This window comes from Aythya marila (genome assembly GCF_965140915.1).
Source record: "Aythya marila genome assembly, chromosome: Z".
Lineage (NCBI taxonomy): Eukaryota > Metazoa > Chordata > Aves > Anseriformes > Anatidae > Aythya > Aythya marila.
The window spans coordinates 84263504-84287190 of record NC_139080.1 but is presented as its reverse complement, the minus strand read 5'-3'; the positions used below and the strand labels follow the sequence as shown (position 1 = coordinate 84287190).

Below are 23687 nucleotides of genomic sequence, written 5' to 3'. Positions count from 1 at the left end.
TCATTCTGCAGTAACACAACACACCCACCTCAGCTTTCATTTCTCAATTATATATGACCAATCAGCTTATAGCAGAAATTCATTCACGTTAAGTGTCTTTGGTGCATAACTTTGCACTTACCGTAGTCAGGCCATGAAAAAAAAAAAAAAAAAAGTTATTTCATTCCACAGATTAAAAATTATCCATTTAATTGTGCATTAAGTTCTCCAAATTGTGAATTTGTGTAATGAAGAAGCTGTACTACCATTTATTTCTGCCACAGTCATAATGAAAACTGGAATGCATATTACTATTGGATACATTATTACTACTATTTTTCCCCATATTTTTTCCTTTATGCTTAATTCTCCAATTCTGTTGTGCTACTGTATCAAATACTTAAAGTTCAACAGATATATTGCATTTTGTTTGTCTGGACTAGTAGAGAATGGCTTGGACTAGTACTGGCTAGTATGCCTAACTTCACTAAATCCAATCTAAACTTTACCTTATTTTTAAGTATCTAATTCTTAATTGTAATATTAAAATCTAATTAACAAAATTCTACTTGACAAAATCAAAACTTATTGAGTATATGACGTAAATGAACCCATTCTGTGGCAGAGAGGATTTTGCTGATGCCTACAAACCTCTTCCAGCTTCATTTTTACAGGGATTCCATGCTTACTCTATTCCAAAACACTTTTGAGGGAAAAGTGTTTTTATACAAGATATATTTTCATATCTTGTCATTGTTCCAAAGCCCCGTTGTTTCTTCTGGCATAGTAGCTTCCCTTTAGTCCAGTATGACCTATTAGAGTCCATGACAATACCGCTTTAAAAGAAAGCGCTTCTAAAGAGTATCCTTTAAACAATTTCTTTTAGGCTGACTCCATCCTAGTCTGGACAACTATTGGTTCACAATTTCCTACGCTGGCAAAAACAATGTCAACTGCACTTAGAGACTGCTTTGTCCTCATTGGAAAATAACCATTTGCAGCTTATCTGAATGTACTAGATGAAAAAATAATAATAATAAAATGGCTATAAGAAAAAGCTGCCAAGGATAGGTCTCACTGATGTTTTCAAGATGATTTTATTTTATCATGCTCACATGTCCTGGTTTTGGCTAGGAAAGAGCTAATTTTCCTTCTAGTAGCTGGTAGGGTGCTGTGTTTGGATTTAGGATGAGAATAATGTTGATAACACACTGATGTTTTAATGCTTGCAGAGCAATGCTTACACTAAGCCAAGAACTTTCCAGCTTCTTGCTCTGTCCTGCCAGCGGGCAGGCTGGGGGTGCAGCAGAAGCTGGGAAGGGACAGGACCGGGAGGACCAAGTGGCAAGAGGGATGTCCCATAACAGCTATATGGAGTGGCTGGCTGGGGTGGAGGGGACCACTGCTTAGTTATGAGATGGGCATTGGTCAGCATTGCACTTGTACATCACTTGCGTTGTAAATACTAGTATTACTATTATCATTATTATTGTTTCTCTTTCTTTTCTGGCCTGTTAAACCGTCTTTATCTCAACCCACAAGCTTTTACTTTTTTTTCCTGATTCTCTCCCCCATCCCACTGTGTGAGGGTAGAAGAGGGGGGGCAGTGAGCAAATGGTTGTGTAGTGCTGAGCTGCCAGCCGAATTAAAGCACAACATCACAACATCACAACATCACAACATCACAACATCACAATAGATGAGAATTTCACTAGATGATAAAGCTTTTAAAGTTGTCTATTTTCTTTAATCTTCAGAATTTCACTGAGCCTTAGGTCACTCTCATTGTAGTATGCAATAATGTTTTCATTCACATAACAAAAGTCCCTTTGAGCATTATTCTATATGAACCACATTGCCTACGTGATTGGATTTTCATTTTCCCACTACAATATACATTTTTTTAAACCTCTTCCTGTTCTGTCCTACAAGTCACACTATAAACAAAGGCTGGATGTTGGTCCTTTAATTCACATGCCTTTGACACACATCCACTTAATGGTATTCCAAAAATCTAAACAATTTCCAACAGTAACACCTGTTAAAAATGTATTATATGTCAAGGATAAAATTAAAATACAAAGAAGGACAGTACATAGCCGTTAGTCCATCAGAAAAAGTTACTGTAGACAATCTTTACTGATTTTAGTGTTATTTCAAAATTAAATCTTAGTTCCTAAAATTGCATATTATTATTATGTTGAATAATAATGATACTATGAAAGAGTAAAGCAGTAATACCATTCAATCTTTCTTCAGTAATTGCTTGAAGGCCACTGAAGATGTATATAAAATAACAAAGTAATTTTTTGTTTGTTTGTTTTCCCTTTCTTTATTATGAATTAAAAAAAAGAAATCACCTTTCTCAATCTCTGATAAAATACTGGCTTTGTACAACATTAAGTGTGCTTGTGTGGGAAATGTGTGGGTGGAGGAAAAGGGTCTGGTTCTTTTCCTAGAAGCTATTAAAACTTTACATGCATTTATTTCACCCTTCATAAAGGGTGAAGGGTGCAAATCATAAAGTGATTTCAGATTGCCCTTCTTATCAGAATGATACTCGTTATGAAGATATGTGTGTATATAGACCACACTGCAGTGCTGAAACATGAGAAACATTGAATCCACTGCTTCACAGGAATTCCTACAGATGGCTCATGTTTTAGCAAAACTTTCCTGTCTACAACATTTCAGGTTCTTAAGGAGTTATCATTAGTCCTTGATTAGTCACTGATGCTTTTCTGAAAGCTCATGATCTCAGTGACATGTGACCACTCTTGCTGTCTATTGCAATGAAAAAGGGCTTGAGAATAGGGCTTCCTGCATGTCAGGTCACCAGAATCACAGAAAAGTTAGCTGGAAGGGACCTCTGGAAGTTATGTACTCCACTCAGAAGGTCAGTCCACTGATCAGCTCAGTATGGTGTTGTCTAGCTGAGTCTTAAAATTCAACTGCACTGGAGATCCAGAAACTCTCTGGGCAACAGTTCCAGTTTTGTACTTCCCCCTAGTGAATTAATTTTCCTAAGATCTGATCCACACCTCCTAAGCCACAGGCTTGTGGCTATTGCCCCCTGTTCTAACCACCTGGTGCTTAAAAGAGAGTGCAGCAGAACTGGTTATAGCCAGCACAGGTTCATGAAGGGAAAAGTCCCCCTTAACTAACTTGATTTGATTTTACACAAGTGTCACCCACCTAGTTCACCAAGGGAAGCCAGTAAAGGTGACATTATTTTCTTGTATTTTTATTTAATTTATTTTAATTTTAGTTTTGATTTTAGCAAATCTTTGAATACTCTTTCAGTATCCTTCTGGACAAATTGTCCGGCATACAGCTAGTGTGATGGGTGAACAATTAATTGGCCAACAGGGCAAGCTCAAAGGGGTTACATGAGGCTGGTGGCCAGTAACTAGTGGGGTTCCACAGGGCTCCATTCTGGGACTAGCTCTCTTCAATGTTTTCATAAATGATCTCAAATGCATGCCAAGGAAGTTTGCAGTTAGGAGGAGCTGTTTACGCTGTTGATGGTAGAGAAGCCTTTCAGGAAGATCTTGACAAATCAGAGAGCTGGGCAACCCCCAACTATATGAGGTTTAACAAGAGCAAGTGACAGATTCTGAACCCAGCAAGAGGCAACCCTGGCAGTATGGACAGTCTGGGGGTGACAAGAGGCTGGAGAGCAACTTTGCAGAAAGGGATCTGGGGGTTTTGATTGATGGCAAGCTGAATATGAGCCAGCAGTGTGCCCTGGCAGCCAGGAGGACCAACCGTGTTCTGGGGGTGCATCAGGCACAGTTCTGCTGGACAGTCGAGGGAAAGGATTGTCCCGCTCTGCTCTGTGCTGGTGTGGGCTCCCCTTGAGCACTGTGTGCAGTTTTGGTTGCCACAATATAAGGACATAAAACTGCTAAAGAGCATCCAAAAGAGGGTTACAGTGGTAGTGAAGGGTCTAGAGGGGAAGACATGAGAAATGGCTGAAGTTCCTGGGTTTGCTCAGCCCCAACCAGAGCAGGCTGAGGGGAGGCCTCATGGCGACCTGCAGCTCCCTCATGAGGGGAGCGGAGGGGCAGGCGCTGAGCTCTGCTCTCTGGGGACAGCGACAGGACCCGAGAGGACGACATGGAGCTGGGACAAGGGAGGGTCAGGCTGGGGCATAGGGAAGGGTTCTGCACCCAGAGGGTGGTCAGGAGTTGGAACATACTCCACAGGGCAGTGGTCATGGCATCGAGCCTGCCGGAGTTCAAGAAGTGTTTGGACAGCACTCTCAGAGATGTGGTTTGATTTTTGGGTGGTCATGTGTGGAGCCAGGAGTTGGACTCAGTGATCCTTGTGGGTCCCTTCCAACTCATGATTCTGTGATTCTTAGAGCATGATGTCATCATCATTTTAACTACCTTTCAAATATTTGCATACTGCTATTACATTTTCCACTTGTGCCCTTACCTAAATAAGCCCAGCTCCCTCAAACACTCTTTAGAAGACGTGCCCCAAACCTCTGTCCACTGTGGTAGCCCTGCCTTGGACCCTCCACCTACCTTGTGAACTGGAGGCCCCAAAACTGGACAGTGTTCCAAGTGTGGCCTCATTACCACTGAGCAGACAGAAATAATCACTCAAACAACTGGCCAAACTTCTTCCACAACAGCCCAGAGTGTGGTTTGCCTTATCTAAAAGGAGTAAACTGCTGCCCCGTGCTCAGCTTGGCACACTCCCACTCCAGCAAGACCAACACTCACACTACCAAGGCTGAACACATGCATGGGGTTATTCTCTTTTAGGTGTATAACTGTGTCTCTTCACTGAGGACTGTGAGGTTTTCTCTCAAATTTATGAAGTTGCTTCTAGATCAGTTCTGACATTTGTCATGTCCCCTAGTTTCTGTCAGCCACAAATTTCTGGAAGCTACACTCTGCCTTTCTAAAATTTGGGAGCAATATTATCATTTTCCTTGCCATCAGTCATATCCTCAATTGCCATGATTCTTCAAAAATTAAACAGTTAAACTGCTAGCACCTTCAGCACTTCCAGATTAATCCCTTTCAGCCTCATGGATCTGGGTATTACAACTTCTCTAAGTGGTCCCCAGAGTGTCACTGCCCTACTGTTTGCTGCCTCTCACCTACTGAAACTGTGCCAGTACATGAAGCAGGCTTTGCCTGTGAAAAGCAGTGCCAAAAAAAAAAAAAAAAGGAGAAAGAGAGAGAGAGAGACTGAGTATTTCAGCCAATTATAAATAAATTCATTATTTTCAAAGCACAGAAGTCACATTCTTGACTTCTGAATGCTATGAGCTGGCACTGCTCTATCAACTAGTCTTAAATAATACTACAGAATTTAGAAGGTTGGATGTAAAGGCAAAATACAGACTAATTCTACATTATGATTATAATGAGATACTTCTTTCAGCTGAGTTATTGAAAAAATGCTATTTATGGTGACACAAAGCAATCAGCAGCAATATAAAATGAAAAGGTGGTACTTTTTACAGATACCAAATCAAATTGGTTGCTATTACATTCTTGGTAGTCAGAGAAGTCAACTCTTACTGATGATGCTAGAAGAAGAGGAGAATGTACCTGATACCTTGTCCTTTTGAGTGGATAAACTTCCACTGAATACAGTGATGTAAATGACATTTCTTATTTGTCTTTGCCAACTACATAATCCTTCCTAACTTTCTAGAATGGTAAAAAATGCTTTGTCATCTTCTGTCTCAAAAACTGAACAGCATATTCTAAAATTCTTCCTGAAACATATGTTATAGTTCTTCAAGAACTGCTGAAGAAGTTCAGTAGATGCTGGAAGAACTAAAATGTTACTTAATGTCTACTTTTGTTTAAAATATATGTATACATAACACATCATTTTTTTCCATATTCTTAGTAGGCAAGTGATTGAAATACTCTCTAAATGTTTCTTGAGACTGCTTAAAAATCCAGTTAAGTCAAAGTACATTTCAGACTCCTTCACTAATTTTTGCAATTTTATTATGTATTATTATATATATTTTTATCATCATGAACACAGATCTACTCACTATCGCTCTCTTCTGACATTGGTTTATCCTGTCAGGTATTCAGTCCCAACGTAACAATGCTTCCTTTGTTTATCTGAAATTGCACACTTTTTTGCTTTGTTTTGCCTTCAGCTACAAACTGATATCTGGGTCTATCACCTAAGGACTTGAATAGGTAAAGGGAATGTTTTACAATAATTTCATAAGTAATTTTGTAGTATTTATAGTAACTTATTTCATAAGTAAAATTATGGTAATTATGCATTATAGTATGCGTAGGTTGGTAACTAGGAGCACAGAGAATTCTTTAAGGAGGAACTCAACATGTGGAGAAGGGGATATAAATTTAAATACTGCATTGTCTTGATTCTTGAAATAATTGAGGCACTCAGATGGCTTTGTAAGTTTGGACTGCTGGTATAAAGCATACCAATGCTATTGCCCAATGAGGATGACATCCCAAAAGTTTAGCTGCTGATGTCAAAAGGTGACAAGTCTCAAAAACTGAAAAGCTTTCTCTACCTATCTGTTTTATATTAATTCATTTTCCTGTTTGTTTTAAAATAAATGTACATATATACAATGTTTCTCAACACCTGCCAAACTTGCTAGGTTTTTGACTTTAAGAAAAATAATTTTTCTGTCTTTTTGTTCACCTATTGAACCAGTGAACTGTCCTTGTTACAATATCTTCTTTCCTTCCAGGTACAGTGTGTCTGGAAGAAAATCCAAGTCTGCAGAAACAGCATGTAGGCTACTTTATTCCACAGATGTCAAAATGTAATGCCTGTTTAGGCTGCATATTTAGTCTTACTTATTTTTTCCTGAGGTAGTGTATGAATTGTTTAATTGTGTTTGAATTATGCACTCATCCGACTGTATTGCTTGTACTATTTGTATGTGAGCAAGCTCTGTTTTTGATAGTCTGCTTTAAATTCATCATTTCCTGGCAATACTGCAACAACTTCCTAGTCTTCTCTTGGGCTTATCTAAATTGTGGAATCACAGTCTCATATTTGCATAATCTTGAGGAAGCCTTTTGCGGCCCACCACGTTTACTCAGGTCTATCCAGTACTTGATTTTGTTTGTTTTTGCATTGCTTAGATCATTGGAACTGTTACGAACAGCATCACATCGTCCACCCCTGACTCATGGCGAGGAACATGCCACAAGGAACAGGAAGTGGAAATATTTATAGCTGTGGCCCTCTCAGTATCACCAGATAAATAGTGTACCCTAGGAAAAAAAACTCTTTTATTTGCAATTGGCACCAGCATGAGCTTAAGAACTGCATATTTTTGCCCTTTTTATAAATAAATAAATAAATAAATAAATAAATAAATAAATAAATAAATAAATAAATAAATAAATAAAATAGTAGTAGTATGGCATGCTTAAAACTTTAAATCTCTGTTCTTTTTGTCTCAGTATGATGTTTTTACTGTGTTTTGGCCTCTAAAACCTCTGGCATGTCTTGCCACAATTATTTTTGCTTGCTCTAAAAACAGGGTTTATTCCTCATGTTCATGTTGTTTTGCTACTGTATCCACCAGTTTTCTTCAATATTTTATCTCTTTGCTACTGAATCAGCTCCTACTCACATTCCAGTTTGCGTCTGCTATTCTAATTGTTGAAGTTTGGTGAATTGTATCTCCTCCAGTCAAGGTCAGGTTAGGGTGTGCACCTGTTCAGTAGACTTCTGTATGTCCAGCTTTCTTGTTAAAAGTACTGTGTTTTCTTAAACATTTATATCTGAACTTTTGAATAATTTTATTTTAATGTAGCCCACTACTAATTAGTTGACCTTCAAAATTTTTACTTTTAGAAAAGTCAGCCATTTTGCCCAGTTTAGAAAACCATCAATCAACTGCTACTTCCAGATATTTTCAGGGTTTTCTGGAAACACTTATTTTATATATAACACTGTCAGTAATGCAGTCATGTGAATTAGTGTGTTCAAATACAGAATGGGAGAAGATATTTTATTCGTATCTCTGTCAGCCAAAACAACCACATAAGATTTATTTGAATAATGGAATACTTCCCAATCTTGATTTGCTTTTCTCCTGACTTAAGATCACTGAAAAATTGACTTTTGATACTGTTGACATGTAACATTTCACCATTTCTTAAAAGCAAGGTTTTGGTTCAAAATTACTTTTTATTTTTAAAATATAGTTAATTTATTACTGGGAGTAGGGTGTGGTAAGGATTAGTACAAGGTGCAAGAGGCCACAACAGAGGTAGCTTAGGAGTACCTAACACATTGCGGTTTGCAGTGTGCATATATTCTAAATTACAAGATAGAGGGTCGGGGTGTCCAGTGAAGTTTGTTGGAAATATAACCAAATAATAATCAAGATCATAATGAGAAAGGGTTCAGATAAAAGGATTCAGCTCAGGGGAGAAGCCTCGGCACAGACCTAAAGCCTAACCCCAGCCTCTGCAAACAAGGGGAAGAGATCCACCCACCTCCCTGAACTTTGGATCGGCCTCGACTGAACGGTAAATATGCCACTGATGACCTCAGCTACAGAAACCAGAAACACCCTGCAAATCTCATGAAAAACACAGCCATCTTTTATATTATTATGGCATGTGCAAAATGGCTTGTGAAATCCTAACCTTTCGAGAGCCACAGCAGCTTATTCCTTCGCTCCTGACCCCAACAAACAGCTTGCGAACAAACCCGCTCAGGCAGTCACATGTAAAAAGGCAAATGTTCCTCTCTCGTCTTCCAGCTGAAAGGATTGGGAGCCCAAGTCTTTCACGAGAGAGGACAGGGTGTGCTTCTGTGACACTGATGCTGCCTGGGTGGGATAATCAGGACCATGCCATGGAGGAACTCCAAGCATCGATATCCTAAACATGCTCTTTAGCCTTTTCCTTTTACACTATTCTAAATGTATTTTGGGATTTCCTACTTTAAGCACATTGGATGAAAAAGTTTTAAGATACCTTTTAAACTTTCATTTTGGCCGTGGTGAACAGAAGGGGTTTAGCTGTATTTATTTGCTGGGTGACTGTTTACTCTGTGACGATGTAAATCAGATATTGTACCCCCAAACAGCACTTTGCATGTTTATTCTTGAAGATACAGGGAAAGGACTGTCCCTCCCCTGCATGCACATGAATAGCTTGTACTGTAAACTCCTCTCTGATGGAAACCATTTCCCACAGGAAGTGCTTGGAAACAATCTGTCCTTAGGAGATGATTTTTCTATCAAGTGCATTTCCGAGGAAATGTTTGTCATGCGGCTAAACAACTAAATTGGATAATACACAGTGCCTTTGCAGTCTCCCAAGCTGGATCCATCTGGATATCAAACACATTTAATGGGTCGTGCTCTGCTCTGCTCAGGGTCTGTAACTCCTGAGCAGCAGGGAAGCAGGGCTCTGCTCCTTCTAAACTATTTCATGTTCTCTTTCCTGTTGGGAAAAGCTTTTAATGAATGCTGAGTTGCTTTCAGACTGAAGTGGGGCACACAGCATAGCAGAAATGCCCGCTAATAGATGGTGAAGCAGCCTTTGGAGGCAGAAAGCCTCGTCCCAGATTTAACAACCAATGCCTGAGAGCTGATGAAGGCACAGTGCAAGGGAATGACGTGTGAACAGCACGTGTGGGGAGACAGTGAGTTCCACAGGAAATCACTTTCATAACGTGCCATCCACACCTTAGCACCTTTTCACATCCCTCTCTCATCCCCAAACAGGCTGAGGTCAGGGACTCAGACAACACTGTCACACCAACACAAACGTGTCTGTCTGCAGGCCAGGACCGCGTGCTTATCCCCCAAGACCACCCTGACGGCTCCTCTCAGGGGAGCACAACCTGAAAATGCTGAGGGCATTTACTACCAGAAGTGTGTGTAACGCGTACTTCTCTCCTACAGAAACAGCCCATGTGCTGACCCTTTGTTTTATTAACACAAATCAGCATTGCTGCTTATCTGAATAACAGCATAGCTCGCAGACGTTGGGTGTTTTTTGCAGGCTGTTCGCCCTGACGCTTCACTGTTCTTTCAACTCATGCTGCATGTCTGGTCACCTGAATCACAAGTTGGATCTTCTGTTTCCTGGTTAGATAATCGCAACTTTTAAAACAGGAGAACAATGTGTATGTGGTGAGGTTGTTTATACAGCGGTGGTGTTTCAGGAAATGTTTTTTAAACACATATTATTGTACAGATTTACAAGGCACCGAAAACATTTTCTATTAAAACAAACAAATAAAAAAAAAGGTAGCACTGTGAGAAATCTACTCAACTTCTTTTATTCTTCTTAGGGCATCCAATACTAAATAGCTATATTTTCCTTTTAAATATTTGATAAATTCACACATTAAAAAGTAATTTCTAATATCTAGTAATGAAAGGTAGAGGATACTGTCTTATTACATTTCCTGCCTAATATCTCCAGCAGAGCATAAGAAAATGTCTTTGAAATGTGAAGTGTAAAGTCCTCAGCTCTTCACAGCTGCAAGGAAAAGTTTTTTATTGACTACTATCTGAGTTAGAGCTGCAAATGCACAGGTTTTAATGTAAAACGTTAGCCAGGAAGAGATAAAACGTGAAATTTTAGCATGTCCTGTCAATAGAGGAAACACTATTTTATATTTGAGGCTTTGCCGATCCTCTAGCATTAGGAAAGGAATGTAATGTGTTGCTCCTTCTGATGAAAAGGATAAATATTCATGTAATTTGAATAGTAATATACTTGTTGTGGGGATGGTGCAGCATACCCTGCGGGCCAGCTGCCATCTACAGCCACTCTCCAGACACCACCATCTTTCGTCAGGGCAATCAGAGACAGAAGAGTGCACTTTTACAGGAGTGCACTTTTCTTAAATAATATTACCAAGGGATTAATTGCAAAACCAAGGGATTAATTGCTATTGAAAATAGCAAACATGGCTGCTACATGTTTAATTCCTGCCAAAGCACGGCAGCCTACCGGGAGTCCTAGCTCCTCAAACAAAGCTGCTGAATGTGTGTTTCCCTGCTTCGCCCTGTCTGACGATGGAGATGCAATGGGGGATAAAGCCATGAAAGATGAGAAATGCTCCTGCTGCCAGGGGTCCTTCTGAAAAATTTAAAGTGCATGAATGGAAACAAAATTACATAAAGAGCATTAAATAAAACCAACTGAAAAACTTCACATAGATTGAGAAGAGCAAGTATCCCATCTCAGTTTTATCTGGATTTAAACAAAATCTTAACTTCAGAGTCATGCACAGGTGCATCTCCATTATCGGTCATGACCTAAATGTTATTCTGTGCATGCTTTTTTATCTGTGTTTTCTGTTACCTGCTATCATACTGAACTACCAGGTGCAATAAATCCCCCGCAGGCCTTGAGGGACTCAAGTTTTACACAACTGGTTTTCAACATCCCATTTCACTGCTTGCTCTCATCACAGGAGTTAGTGCCTTGCAACAATAATTAAACTAACAATAATTCCTAGGCTTTGTGCCCTTGCTTGAATAAAACATTTCAGGTTATATAAAGCGGAGCAATATAACATATCTTCTGGCAGTTACACAGAAGTGTCAACATTCTGGCCATGAATGATAATTCTCACTGAGTGCTCATATCTGTCTTCTCTAAATATGCACTGGCAATAAAGTATTTTTTTTATTAAAGCAAATATCCATGCATATTACAGTGCTCTGTCACTGCTTTACCTCTGGCATAAAATCTCAGTTATAATGAGCAACCCTCTTCAAGCATTTGTATCCAATATATCCATGAAACACAAGCCTGGATTGGATTCTAGCAATAACTCTTTGCAGAACGGTGGGAAAAAAAAAAAAGGATATATAAAAGTATGTTTTGTTTCTATGTGCACATACACACAGAGACGTCACCACGCACTTATCCTGCATCTCAGTGACATGTTTCACTGTAAAGCCACAGCAGTTAGGGTTGTGCTGCTGAAGCTCCCATGGGGGCTCGCCTGTGCTCTGAGGTTTTGCAGGGGGAGAGGAGAGGAAAGACAGGGGACGTGCGTGGGCGCTGCAGCCAGCCCTGCAGAGCTGTGGCCGTCCCACTGCACAGAAAGCTCAAATGCCTTCCTAAAAAGTGACGTTATTGGCTTGCAGGTGATGACTACTCACTTAACTTCACAGAAAAGAAGGATAATGAATTTGAGCCCATATATGTCAACATATGCAGTATAATTAAATGACAAGTTGTACTGAATAACTAAAAGCACAGGGAGAGTAAGCTACGGCTTTGTGTTTTTTTTTGTCAATTAAAAAAATGCTTATGACTCAATATTTTTAAAGTCTAGATTTCTGCTGAGAAGAATGTCTACTTTTTGAATTAAAATCTAAAATAAATCTGTTTTGTGGTAAATATTCATTTTTATTACTTTCTAGTTGATGAGGTAAAATATAGGTAAATAATACAGGTATGAATATAGGTAGAATATAGGTAATACATGATATCACAGATGTTTCTATTATATGCATCTCAGAACAATTTGAACACCATAGATTTCAATGTATATATTTTGTATTCCTCATCATCTCACTGTTTTCAGACATTAGAGGCACTTTACCATCTGTGATATACTGGCCTCTATTCTGTAAACAATGCCATAATGCACAACAAGGTATTGAATTCTGCACAGCACAGTAGTGGTCCGGTGGAAGTACTCACATGTGTGAAATTCTGTAAGGGGCAATTTGCATTTTTTTGTAACTAATAATCAACATCTAGTGTATATTAGACTTTTTCAGTGAAAAGATCTTTGCTTCTTTACCAATGCTAAATGAGAAAAGTCAACCCTAAACTCTCACTCCTAATAATGAAAAAAAAAATAAAATCTTACGGCTACTTTAAAGTATTGTGGGTTTTAGCGATTTTTTTTTTTTTAATTAAAGGACACAGAAAATTGAAATACTCTGTTTCCTTGCAAAGGCTGCAAATACTTCAGTTTTACTGGTATAATTATCTCAGTAAAATTACATAAGTAAGCAAGCAATTTTCTTTCCCAGTGTATTTACTATGAAATTAAATCCATGCAATTATTGCTATTGTTTCAAAACAATGCACCTCTTGCATTAATGTGCATTCTATATGTTAATTTCAGAAAGAGATAAAGAACACAATTAACATCTCCAGTGTGTCACATGCAAGCCGCTGTTTGTTTCTGGGTTTTGTTCAGCTGGCCAAGCTGAAATGCCACAGGCATTAAGAAGAGGTGGAGGTGATCCCCCAAGAGGACCAAAGGACCAGAAGTCAGCTCTTACCTGCAGGCTGTTGAAGATGATGAAGAAGACCAACATCCAGAGCTGCCGGTACGCCATGTGCAGCCCTCCCCACAGCCAGGTGATGGAGATCAGGGCGAAGAGATACAGGACCAAGGGGATCTCTGGAAATCAGAAGCAGAGGCTTTCAGCTGGTGCATTCAGTGCAGAACACTCCCTAAGCATCCCCCGGGCAGGGTCAAAGCCCTGTCAGCAAACTGGGCACAGGCGCCTGGAAAGTGGGACTGAGAGCTGGGGGAAGCACGGCAGAGCACCAGGAGAATGTGGAGAAGAAATGGATTTTGGGGAATTGAGGGGAAAAGGGAAAAGAGTACTAGTGTTATCCACACAGCAGGCTGCGATGGCTCTGGCGCTTCATGGTGTAAGACTTAGGTTATTCTCTGATTTGCTGTAACTTTTACTGCAAGCAGAGCCTGAGTACACATCTGATGGTATAAAACATCAAGTGAATACCTCCGCTCAGTCGAGGAATCCCTCAAAGACAGAATTTGTATGGGTTAACTGCATTCACGTTGATAAATGCAGATGCAGTCTCGCCTGAAGCACGCCACCCGGCCGATAGGTGCAGCTGCGCTTCACATCCCTTGCTGCATTCATAGCACAAGAGACTTCAGGAGTGCTGGCCGGAGGATGCCTGCACAGAGCACAGCTCACGCAGAGGAAAGCTGGAGGTTTTTTAGCTCCCACCCCCACCCAGCTCTGTTCTCGACACCCAGGTCCACCTCCTCGGCCCCTGGTGTTGACAGTGACAAAGTCCGTGTTTGCCCCAGCCTGCACACCTCGGGGCGCAGAGGTGCTCTGCGAGGCATCGCCCCTCTCCACACCAGCTGTGCCACACCAGCCAAGCACTTTTGGGAGGTGTTATTCTAGAAACAGGGCTGTGGGAGTGCTTTGGGTGTTTTCTTTAATACTATACAAACAGCAAGCGCCATGTGAACGCAGGCAACAGCCAAAGTCAACATGACCTTACAGCAAGGCAGGGAAGAGTTGCTTGCTATTGCTTTGGCAGAAATGGATGTACGTATTTTGGGAATGAGGGAGCAGCTCAGAATGAAGCTCTGAGTAACTCACTCACTGGAGTGGTTTACTCAAGCTGCCCCAACTAAAGCCTAATGCTACTTTGGAGGACTTGAGCTGCACACCTAGGATGTTCTGCAAGAGCTGCCTCTCAGCGTGGTGTACCAGTCAGGAAGACAAGTATCTCACCAGTGAATTATAACGAGATTCTGAGTAACAAACTAAGATCACCATTACGTTAGGGTAGTGGTAACCTAGGGCTCCAGAGGCAGTAAAACTAAAGTATTAAACTTAATTCCTTGGAATAGTTACATGACCTTCTGTTTTCTGTGAAAATAAATAAATATATCCACTTGACTGGGAAATAGCAAAGCCCATTACAGCATTAAGAAAGTCATATCCTCTAAACAAAGGAGATTGAAAACTCAGCCTCTGATTGTGGTTATGGTACCATTCTGCCATTTTTGTCTGAGGACACAACATAAATCCTCTCCAGTTAGTCCATTTGGTCACAGCACAGTGTCTGTGAATGAAGAGTTACTAATTTGCTCTCAGCTGATGGCAGGAAGCAGTGCCCCAGTTCCCTGCCCAGTTGGGGATTTTCAGCAGGAATTCAGGAAACATCACGGGTGGGTACCAGCGCCTTATGTCACTAGATATCTTAAGGATCTGTACATCATCCGCACACCTGACACAGGACTTGTGGAAAACCCATCCCTTAAGACAAGACAGCTGGATAACCTCAGTTTTCTGAAATGACAACTGATGCCCATTAAGCACCCGAATCACTTCTCCCTTGGTGAACTGAGGTCTGGCCAAAATTTGTTAGATTGCCTGAGACTTCCCAAGGATCCATGATTCATACCATTCAATGCAGCACCAGGGGAAGAAGATTAAGCCTATGTACCTCTGCTATTTGTCTGGGAGGACTCAGTTTTGTTAGAGGAATAGAATGGAAATACAAAATAATTCCTACATTGCTCCCTATAGACAGTAGCATCCCTAGTGCACAAATCACTCATCTCAAAGTGCCTTTGGGACAATGAAAAGTTCCTCATGGCCTCAGCAGATGCTGAAGCTTTTCTTTAGCAGCTACTAATATATGTGGCCAACATCACAATGCTTTTACAATAATAAAAAAGACAAAGTCCTCTAAAGCACCAGGTAGTATAGTAAGAAACAGAGCATTAGTGCTCAATTTTATCCTACACTGCATACACAATGAATCTAAATACTTATTAGATATGTAATTAATAATGTTCATAAAAACTGGTGAGGAATTGAAGACCTCAAAATATTTCAGGTTACAGAAATAACCAAATATAGCAAGGGCTGAAAAAAGGCTGAAAAGCCTTTTTCCTGAAAGAAAAAAAAAGGGGGGGGGGAGGTAATTCATGAACTGCTGTTTGTTTTTGTAAATTTATCTAAAGGTAAATTACCCATAGAGGAACTCATTAATTTACTTGTGCATGGATATAAATAGAAGGATATAATCATTTTATTACACCTCAAAATCATTTAACAAAATTTGGCTCATTAGCATACAACTGATGCAATGGGCTGGGAATTAATGATCACAAATGTATGCATATTCTAAATGCTGTGCACAGATCAAAGCTAACAGTGTAGAGAATCGTCTCAGAAAGTTCAAACAACGATTTGGCTTTAGTGCTAATTTTCCATGTAGTTCAACTCAGGTTTGGGGTGGGGAGAAAAGAAAGCAAGTTATGGGAGGACAATCTGCATGCCAGAACTAGCAGCTGGATTTCTGCTTTTACTACAAAGATGTCACATAAGGAAAGTTTGCACAATATTAATCATAACCCAACACCTCTAGATCATTGAAACCATAGACTGGTGAAGCAGTGGTGTACATAAAGCTAAGGGAGATGGTTTTGTAAGGAATGGTCCAGCAATTCGTGTCAACAGAGGGCTTGAAGGGTAAACCTTGAGTCTCCCAGAGGGACCACCAGAGACTGATACACATACACCAGTGGGAGGGGTTGGATTCCAGGGACTAATTATAATAAACCTGCCTTGTCTAGAAGTAGTAATGAATATGTATTAGCCTAGGAGCATAAAGATGTAACGTGTGTGTGTGTTGGAGGAGCCCAGACTCCCCACGCACCCAGCACTGTTTACTTGCCTTTTATTGACCCCATAAATAAATCTTATAAACTAAATTGACTTGGAATTTATAACATTTTGATATACTACTACCTACATCATGTACTTTTCAAGTACATTGATCTGAATTTTTTACCAAGTGTGTGTGAGGGGGAGCTTTGATAACTTCAGTGCCATCTCACCAGAACAGAATGACAACAGGTAAAACCAGAACAAAGCTCACTGAACCTAGCAAAATCTCTACTAAGTGTATCTTCAAGAGTAGTTATAAAAGGTTTATGTATGAATGTTTCTCAGTACAAACATATCAGTTACAGGTTTTATTAATTAATAGAATTATATTAATTAATAATTACAGTTATAGTAACTAAAATAATCTGAAGATACCTGCTTTTTGCCACATGCTGAATGTTGGTCCATCTAGAGGTCCTGCTTTTACTTTTGTCAACAGCAATTGCTTCATTATTGATACTGCAAAGGGTAAATTCAGAGCCAAAACTTTGGCAGCACTCAAAGCCTCAGCTGTTTGAATTCCCTTCACCTACATTTTGATCAGGCAATTTGTTGTATTTTGATCAAACAGAAGCTCAATAACTAGAACATACCAGAAAATGTATCAGAAAATCAGCAGCAATTTATAAGTTTATAAAAACAGCCCTGCATAAAAGAAAAGGATGCCAATAAAAAGGCTTGAAATGAACCAAACCCGACAGTCTAGTTATTTGTGGTTTCCTTCATATGGAAAGAAAACCAACAGCCCATCCTGAGTAAACAAGTGTTATTTCTGGACTGATGTACCTTCACTTACAAGAACTGTGCCCTAAACCCAAGTGCAAGCAGTCCCCTTCGCCGTACATAAATAAACCTTAGGAAATAAAAGACTGCGGTGGAACAGTCAGCTCTGTGCCAGCCTGATGTAGGTGAGACATGGTCAAACACCTTTTTGGGTATTATATATTTGAATTGTGCTTGCTCTTTTTTTTTTTTTTTTTTTTTTTTTTTTTTGTACATGATTAACACAGATTTTTTAGTACTTGGACTGATGAAAGGTTTTATTTAAGCAACAGTCAGTCCACCCACTCCCTAAGTATATATATATACATTATAGATATATATATAATGTATGTACATATCACCATCCTGACTGTTCATGTCTCCTGAAACATCTTCCCTTTTCCTTAACTAGAGGCTTAAGAAACGTAGGCAGAGTTGATGACTCAACACAGACAAACGTAGCTCACAGAGCTCTAGCTGCAGTTGTGTAGTATTTGCAGACTTTGTATAGCTCAGGCTATACAGGCTATACATCTGACCAGGTAAAATTACATGTATTTTATTCACCAAAAAAACCTTGATTTGAACACTGTTTCTCAGTTCTTCACAATTGCTGAGAAATGGTTATATTTGTTCTTAACTTACCTATATGATCGATTTTTCTGCAATGCTTGCTGTTCTGGGGGCTCTGCTACATTGTAATTAATTTTTATGAGTAGTAAAACTGCATTTTTTTAAAGCAAGGGAATCCTTAGAGTAATCAGTCAAGATTTTGTCCAATGTTTTACATTAAAATGTAAAGAATTTGAAAGATAGGCTGTAGTATTTTTGTGATATGTTTGGATTGGATTAACAAAAATTAATGAAAGAGGAAATTTTCCTGCACAAGGCAGGGTTTCTATTTAGTCATCTTCAGGGCACCTCAGTTTCACAAACTCGTCTTGTCTCCTCTTGAGCTGTGAGCTTCAGTGATTAAGAGTATCCTGTGGCAAGGGGCTCCACAGGAATCAGCTAGCATAAGATTCAGGTAACAAAATGCCAGATTGCTCAGCTGAAACACTTGTCAGCCTTGTTTGTTGCTCGGTTGAGATAGAGCAGAACAGGAAGCAGAAGCACACACACACACCAAAAAAACAAAAACAAACAAACAAACAAAAATTTCTAAACAGTTATGCTTTCACTTACAGTGGTTTTAAATCTCTGACAAAATAAATCCACACAACTTTATATTTCTAAAATAAATAAGTGCAGGATACACCCATTGTGTAAAGCATGGGAAAGAGAGACCTCTGGCACTACGAGCCATGCTGCCTCACAGCAGCCCGAGGCTGGGAGGACAAGGAGGAAGGCAGAACAAAAAAGTGGAAGCAGCTGAGAAGAGGAGCAAGAAAACAACGAGGAGCCTTCCTGTCTTCCCCATCATGTGTCTGCCGTCACACCTTTGATGGTTTAGATCATGCTGACGATGCAGGTGGATTTGTGTACATCATTTTAGTTTCAGATAGCGGTGCAACATGGCTGTCCCTGCACAGTGCCCATTGATTACGGTAGCATGTTCCCTACCAAAGCCTCTGCATTAGAGAGGGAAGCAGCAGTGACGTCCTCTTGCACAATTCAGACAGCTGACTGCTGTGGATAGTAAATGGTTCCTTAAAAATGCCATCTTGCTGTATATCCTGCACTTTACAGTTAGGAAAACTAATGGATGTGTACGTGTGCAGACAGAAAACTTAATATCAAATTAATCACTGACTCATTTGAACAAAGGCATCAGGAGAGGAACAAGTAACAAGCCCTTTGAAACTAAGATCAGCTTATTGCTAGAGAGAAAACCTGTAGCACCATTTGGAAAAGTAACTGAAATGAACTAGAAAAACAACAAATTGCTTTTATAGATTGCCAAAACTGGAACTGTCTTCAGGACACCATAATCGGTCAAAAATCAAAGCTTTACATTTGGTGTCCATAAAGCAGAATGAACTTCTCAGTTTGTCCTAGATTATCTATTTCAGAAGGTAATACATTATTATAATCTCCCTAGAATTGACATATACAGTTCAAATGAAAGCAACCTTCAGATTCTGAAATGGCCAGTTTCCTGTTTCTTCGTCCTGTAGAGCTGACAGCCACTCCTTAAGGTTGTGTATTCAGTCTGTTTCATTACAAAGCTTTGGGCTGCCAGGTAGAGTGTCTGAAGGATAGATATTTCAGGATAATGCAGCATATCTTCCTTCTTTCACTAACTGATGTTATAGACAGTATTGTCCAGGTGTGTAAGTCTGAGCAGTGAAAAATGTTAAATGAAGCAGAAATTAATAAACCTGGAAATGGTTAATAAATATTAAAACACTGAAGTGTAATGCTGAGTATGTGCTTGCAGAAACCATCTAAATGATTTAACTATGAAAAATAAAGAATGTGCTGCACATCACTAATGCAGCCAAGTGTTTGTATTCCTACCGCTGTGTTGGCCCACATTGTGTCTTCTTCTATTGCCTTAAGTCTTTTTTTTTTTTTTCCTAAAAATAGAAGTCAATAAAAGAACCAATTAAATAATACAGCTTTAATGATCTTCTGAGTTTACCTATAAATATTTACTATATTTCTTCCCCTTAGGTGTTAAACTGATAATGCAACTTTAATTGTTTTTAATTGTTCTTGGCTAGACATGAAGACCTCCTGCAAAACCTGGATCGTCATTTCTAACATTTTTTCCTAAATGACTGGGGAGAATGTATTACTACTCAGAATTTCAGTGTTCTGTGTGAGACCTAATTTCAGTAAAACATTTACAGACTATTGCTTAACAAGTCAGGAGTTAAACTTAGCAACAGAACTACAAAAAAAAAAAAAAGAAAAAAAAAAACCTTTTTTTTTTTTTTGAAAATAAGATTGAATAACAGTGTTCCAAATTCTGCTAGCTCCTTTTTTGATTGCTTTTGACAACTGCCGTAGAAAAGGAATTTGGTAACAGGATTTTGTGGCCAAAATAAAGAATTTAAAAGATTTCCTCACAGAGTTCAAAGGAGAAAATGCCACCACCAACATGCAATCAGTAACTCATGACAAATCCTCTGATTCCAGATTACGAATGTCAAAGATGTGCTGACTTTAACATTGTCTGATACTGCAGACTAGAAAGCTGGCATATAGAAGTACACAGCATTCAACTGGACAAAATTGGTCAGGGATTATTTGTAAAAATAGGAAGCAGCAAAACTGTTAAAATATTTTTTTTTTGTTCATTTACATTTTTTGATCTGTTGTCCTTGTGGCAAGGAACAGCTTGAAATTAAAGAAGTGCTTCCTAAAATGGAAGCACTTATCACATTAAGAATAAAGGCTACATGACTAATAGAAAAACATAAAAGATTGGCCTCTCTAACCTTCCTATTAAATCTCAGGGTTTTGACAAACTTTCTTATGAGTTTTAAAACAATTCCTGGTATAGGAAATGAAAGATCAGGCCTCTTATGATAGATTACACTACTACTGCTATGCAGTGAATATGGCAAATCACAGAAAGACAGCAAACAGGCAAAAAAGAAAGGAAGGAAGGAAGAAGAAAAGAACAAAAGAATGAAGGAAAGAAGGAACGAAAGGAAGAACGGAAGGGAGGAAGGGAGGAAGGGAGGAAGGGAGGAAGGAAGAAAAAGAAAGAAAGAAAAAGAAAGAAAGAAAGAAAGAAAGAAAGAAAGAAAGAAAGAAAGAAAGAAAGAAAGAAAGAAAGAAAGAAAGAAAGAAAGAAAGAAAGAAAGAAAGAAAGAAAGAAAGAAAGAAAGAAAGAAAGAAAGAAAGAAAGAAAGAAAAAGGAAGAAAGGAAGAAAAAATAAAGGAAGGGAAGAAAAACATTTGAAGCTACTCATCAATACAATAAAATAGTCATACAATAAAATTGTTTTAAAATATTATGCAAGATATTAAATGGGTGCTAAATGCACAATTGTATAGGCACAACTCATACAAATGAACTTGCTTCTGGAGAATTCTTTAAAGGAAGAAAGCTAAAATGGGCATGTGAAGCACAGTACAAACAATCTAAATTGCATAAGTGCAGATGATGAATTTAAGTTATTATCTTATTCAGATCTTTGCTCTTTATTTCAGCTTGTAATTACGCTTGTGCATTTTGTCTTAAACTGTATTTCTAAAAACCTCAGAGGCAAAGATTTGTTTTTGTCCTAATTACAAAATATAAAAGGCCCTTGAGTATTATGAAGACTAAAATATTATCCATTGTGTGACTGTGATGAATCCTGTGAATATTGTACATAACTCTCAGCTTATAGGTAGCAAACATCTGGTTCTTGATTCCGAAATGCATATTGCCATCTCAAGATGAAGGCACTCCTGGAACTCACCGTTCCTCCGCTCCTTTAGGTATATGATATGTATCTCACAGTTTGAGATAAGGTTTTAGCATGTAGCTTACAGGATAAAGCAGACGTGTAACAACAGGTTTAGATATACATTCTCACTTAGAATATGAAGCCCTGTCCTCAGCATCATTCCCAAGAGCCAAAGCATGGCTGGAATGTCCTGTACTTGCATTTTGGATTGCCTATTTGGTTCCTGAGATCAGCTGGTAGAAGGTAGAAGATCCAGCATGATCTGTTATGGCCAAGAACTCCATACTGCTATGATAAACACATTAAAGAAATTTATATGAATGAGGACACAAAAAGGTAGTTATAATTTTACAGCTAAATATTTGGGGTATTCCTCATGAAGTTCTATTTTGGCAACAAAAGGTTTTAATCTTTAGATTCATTCTGGCACATTTACAATGATGATAATCAGGTAAATTCTACTGCATTATTTATGCCCTGGGCATGGAAATTATGTTATGACATGTTCAATAAGTTGAGGTCACCTATGAGGATGGTATTATCAGAAAAAAAAAAAAAAAAAGCAGGCAGTTTTTCAATTCAAATTTTTCCTTTACATTCTCAAATCTTTGCAAAATTATGAGAAGTTAATAAATAGTTGGAAAGCAAAACAATGAATATTGGACCTCTGCCTTTTCTAATTTCAGTTTCTGTATTTTGCATATTTGGACTGTCAAGAAAAAACAATTCTCTGCTATATATCCCTATTTTGACCTCCTGCTCCTACAGCCAAATACAACCATCCTGCTTCTCGACCACCTGATTTCCCTGAAAAGCAGCCTTTCTTGCTACAAACTTAAATATTAGTTCACCAGGGGCTGTTTATCCAACACACACTCCTGACTTTGCGGCTGTCAGGGCTAACTTTTGAGAAGTTGGTTTCTATATATAGAAGAATAATCAGTCAGTTGAACATGTTTGCTGAAAGGCTGGCAAGCTGAATCAGTCCAAACTGAAGCCTCTTTTCTAGCAAACCAAATGCAAGTCTTTGAAAGGGGATACTGGGGTTAGGGATAACAACCTTTATAAATCAGCTTTCACACTATTTTCCAGCACTCGCTTCTGAGGATGAAGAGCTGCTTGCTCTAAAAGATAATTAATTCTTGACTCTCTCATTGCCCTTTCCTCTCTGTTGTGGAGGAAAATTCCCTGACCTAAGCAAGCTGTATCAATCACCATCTAAAGCAACACGGCTGGTGACAGAGCAATTCTGGAGCAGTAAAAAAATGAGAGAGGGCAAACTCACACACTGTGTGTTCCAGAACGAGAAGCGTGCATATTGCACATTCCCCTAATCGGAAGTTGGCAAATCCTATTTATTTCTGTTTAGTCTCCACTACAACCCTATTTATGTTTTCACAGCAATACCCCAGGCATAAGAAAACAGTATGATAAGCTCTGTGGGCAGATCACGGACCACTAGTAAAGGAGCTGACAGTGATTACTAAAAGCAGAGTTGTGCTGGGCTGGCTGTCCTCATGCCATGATGTTTTCTTTAAAGCCTGAAAGCTTCCAGAGTAGGGCATGGGAGATGTGGCTCCACCCAAGGGCATCCAGGATAAATCTGAAGGATTAGGAAGAATATCCACACGGTACGGCTAAGAAGTGAATATCTACGTAGAAAATAGATGGGAAAAAATCAACCATATCCAATAATTTTCCAAGAAACTGTCTAATAGCGAGCAAACAGATACTCTGCAGTTACCAAAGGACAGCATTTTTTTCCCTTAGATATGTACCCAATATTGTTACTCTTCTAGTAACAAAAATACACAGGGGTCCCTGCTGCTACTGGCAACAAACTCTCTGCCTAAGCGCAGAAAGATGTTTTGGAAGAGCAGACAAAATTTACAATAATAGCTGTAGAAGACTAGATCTTTCAAGATGGAAATTCTTCAGCAGGTAAGCCTGAGAGCCTTCCAAAACATGAGGGCAATAATTTTATATATATATATATATATATATTTACTTAAATTTTAGCTTAGCCATCTTCATATCCATTTTCTTTGGAAATAACAGTATATACTACACACAAGCATATACCTTACTGTTTCGATTCCTATTATATTTCTGGTAAAGTCAGCAATAGCCTTCCTCAAGTAGAGGCCACA

General features: G+C 39.0%; 1 protein-coding gene across 3 annotated transcripts in view; it reads right to left on the bottom strand.

The window, feature by feature from the left end:
- Nucleotides 1-23687, bottom strand: part of ADGRV1 (adhesion G protein-coupled receptor V1) — a 287686-nt gene that overhangs the window by 29866 nt on the left and 234133 nt on the right. For 2 of the 3 annotated variants that reach the window (XM_082782584.1, XM_082782585.1), the window contains exon 87: nt 13253-13374. In XM_082782584.1, the coding sequence (XP_082638710.1) occupies nt 13253-13374 (122 nt within the window). Of the gene's footprint in view, nt 1-13251; nt 13375-13723; nt 13858-23687 lie in introns of those variants that run through there. The other variant, XR_014319280.1, reaches the window with a different exon arrangement.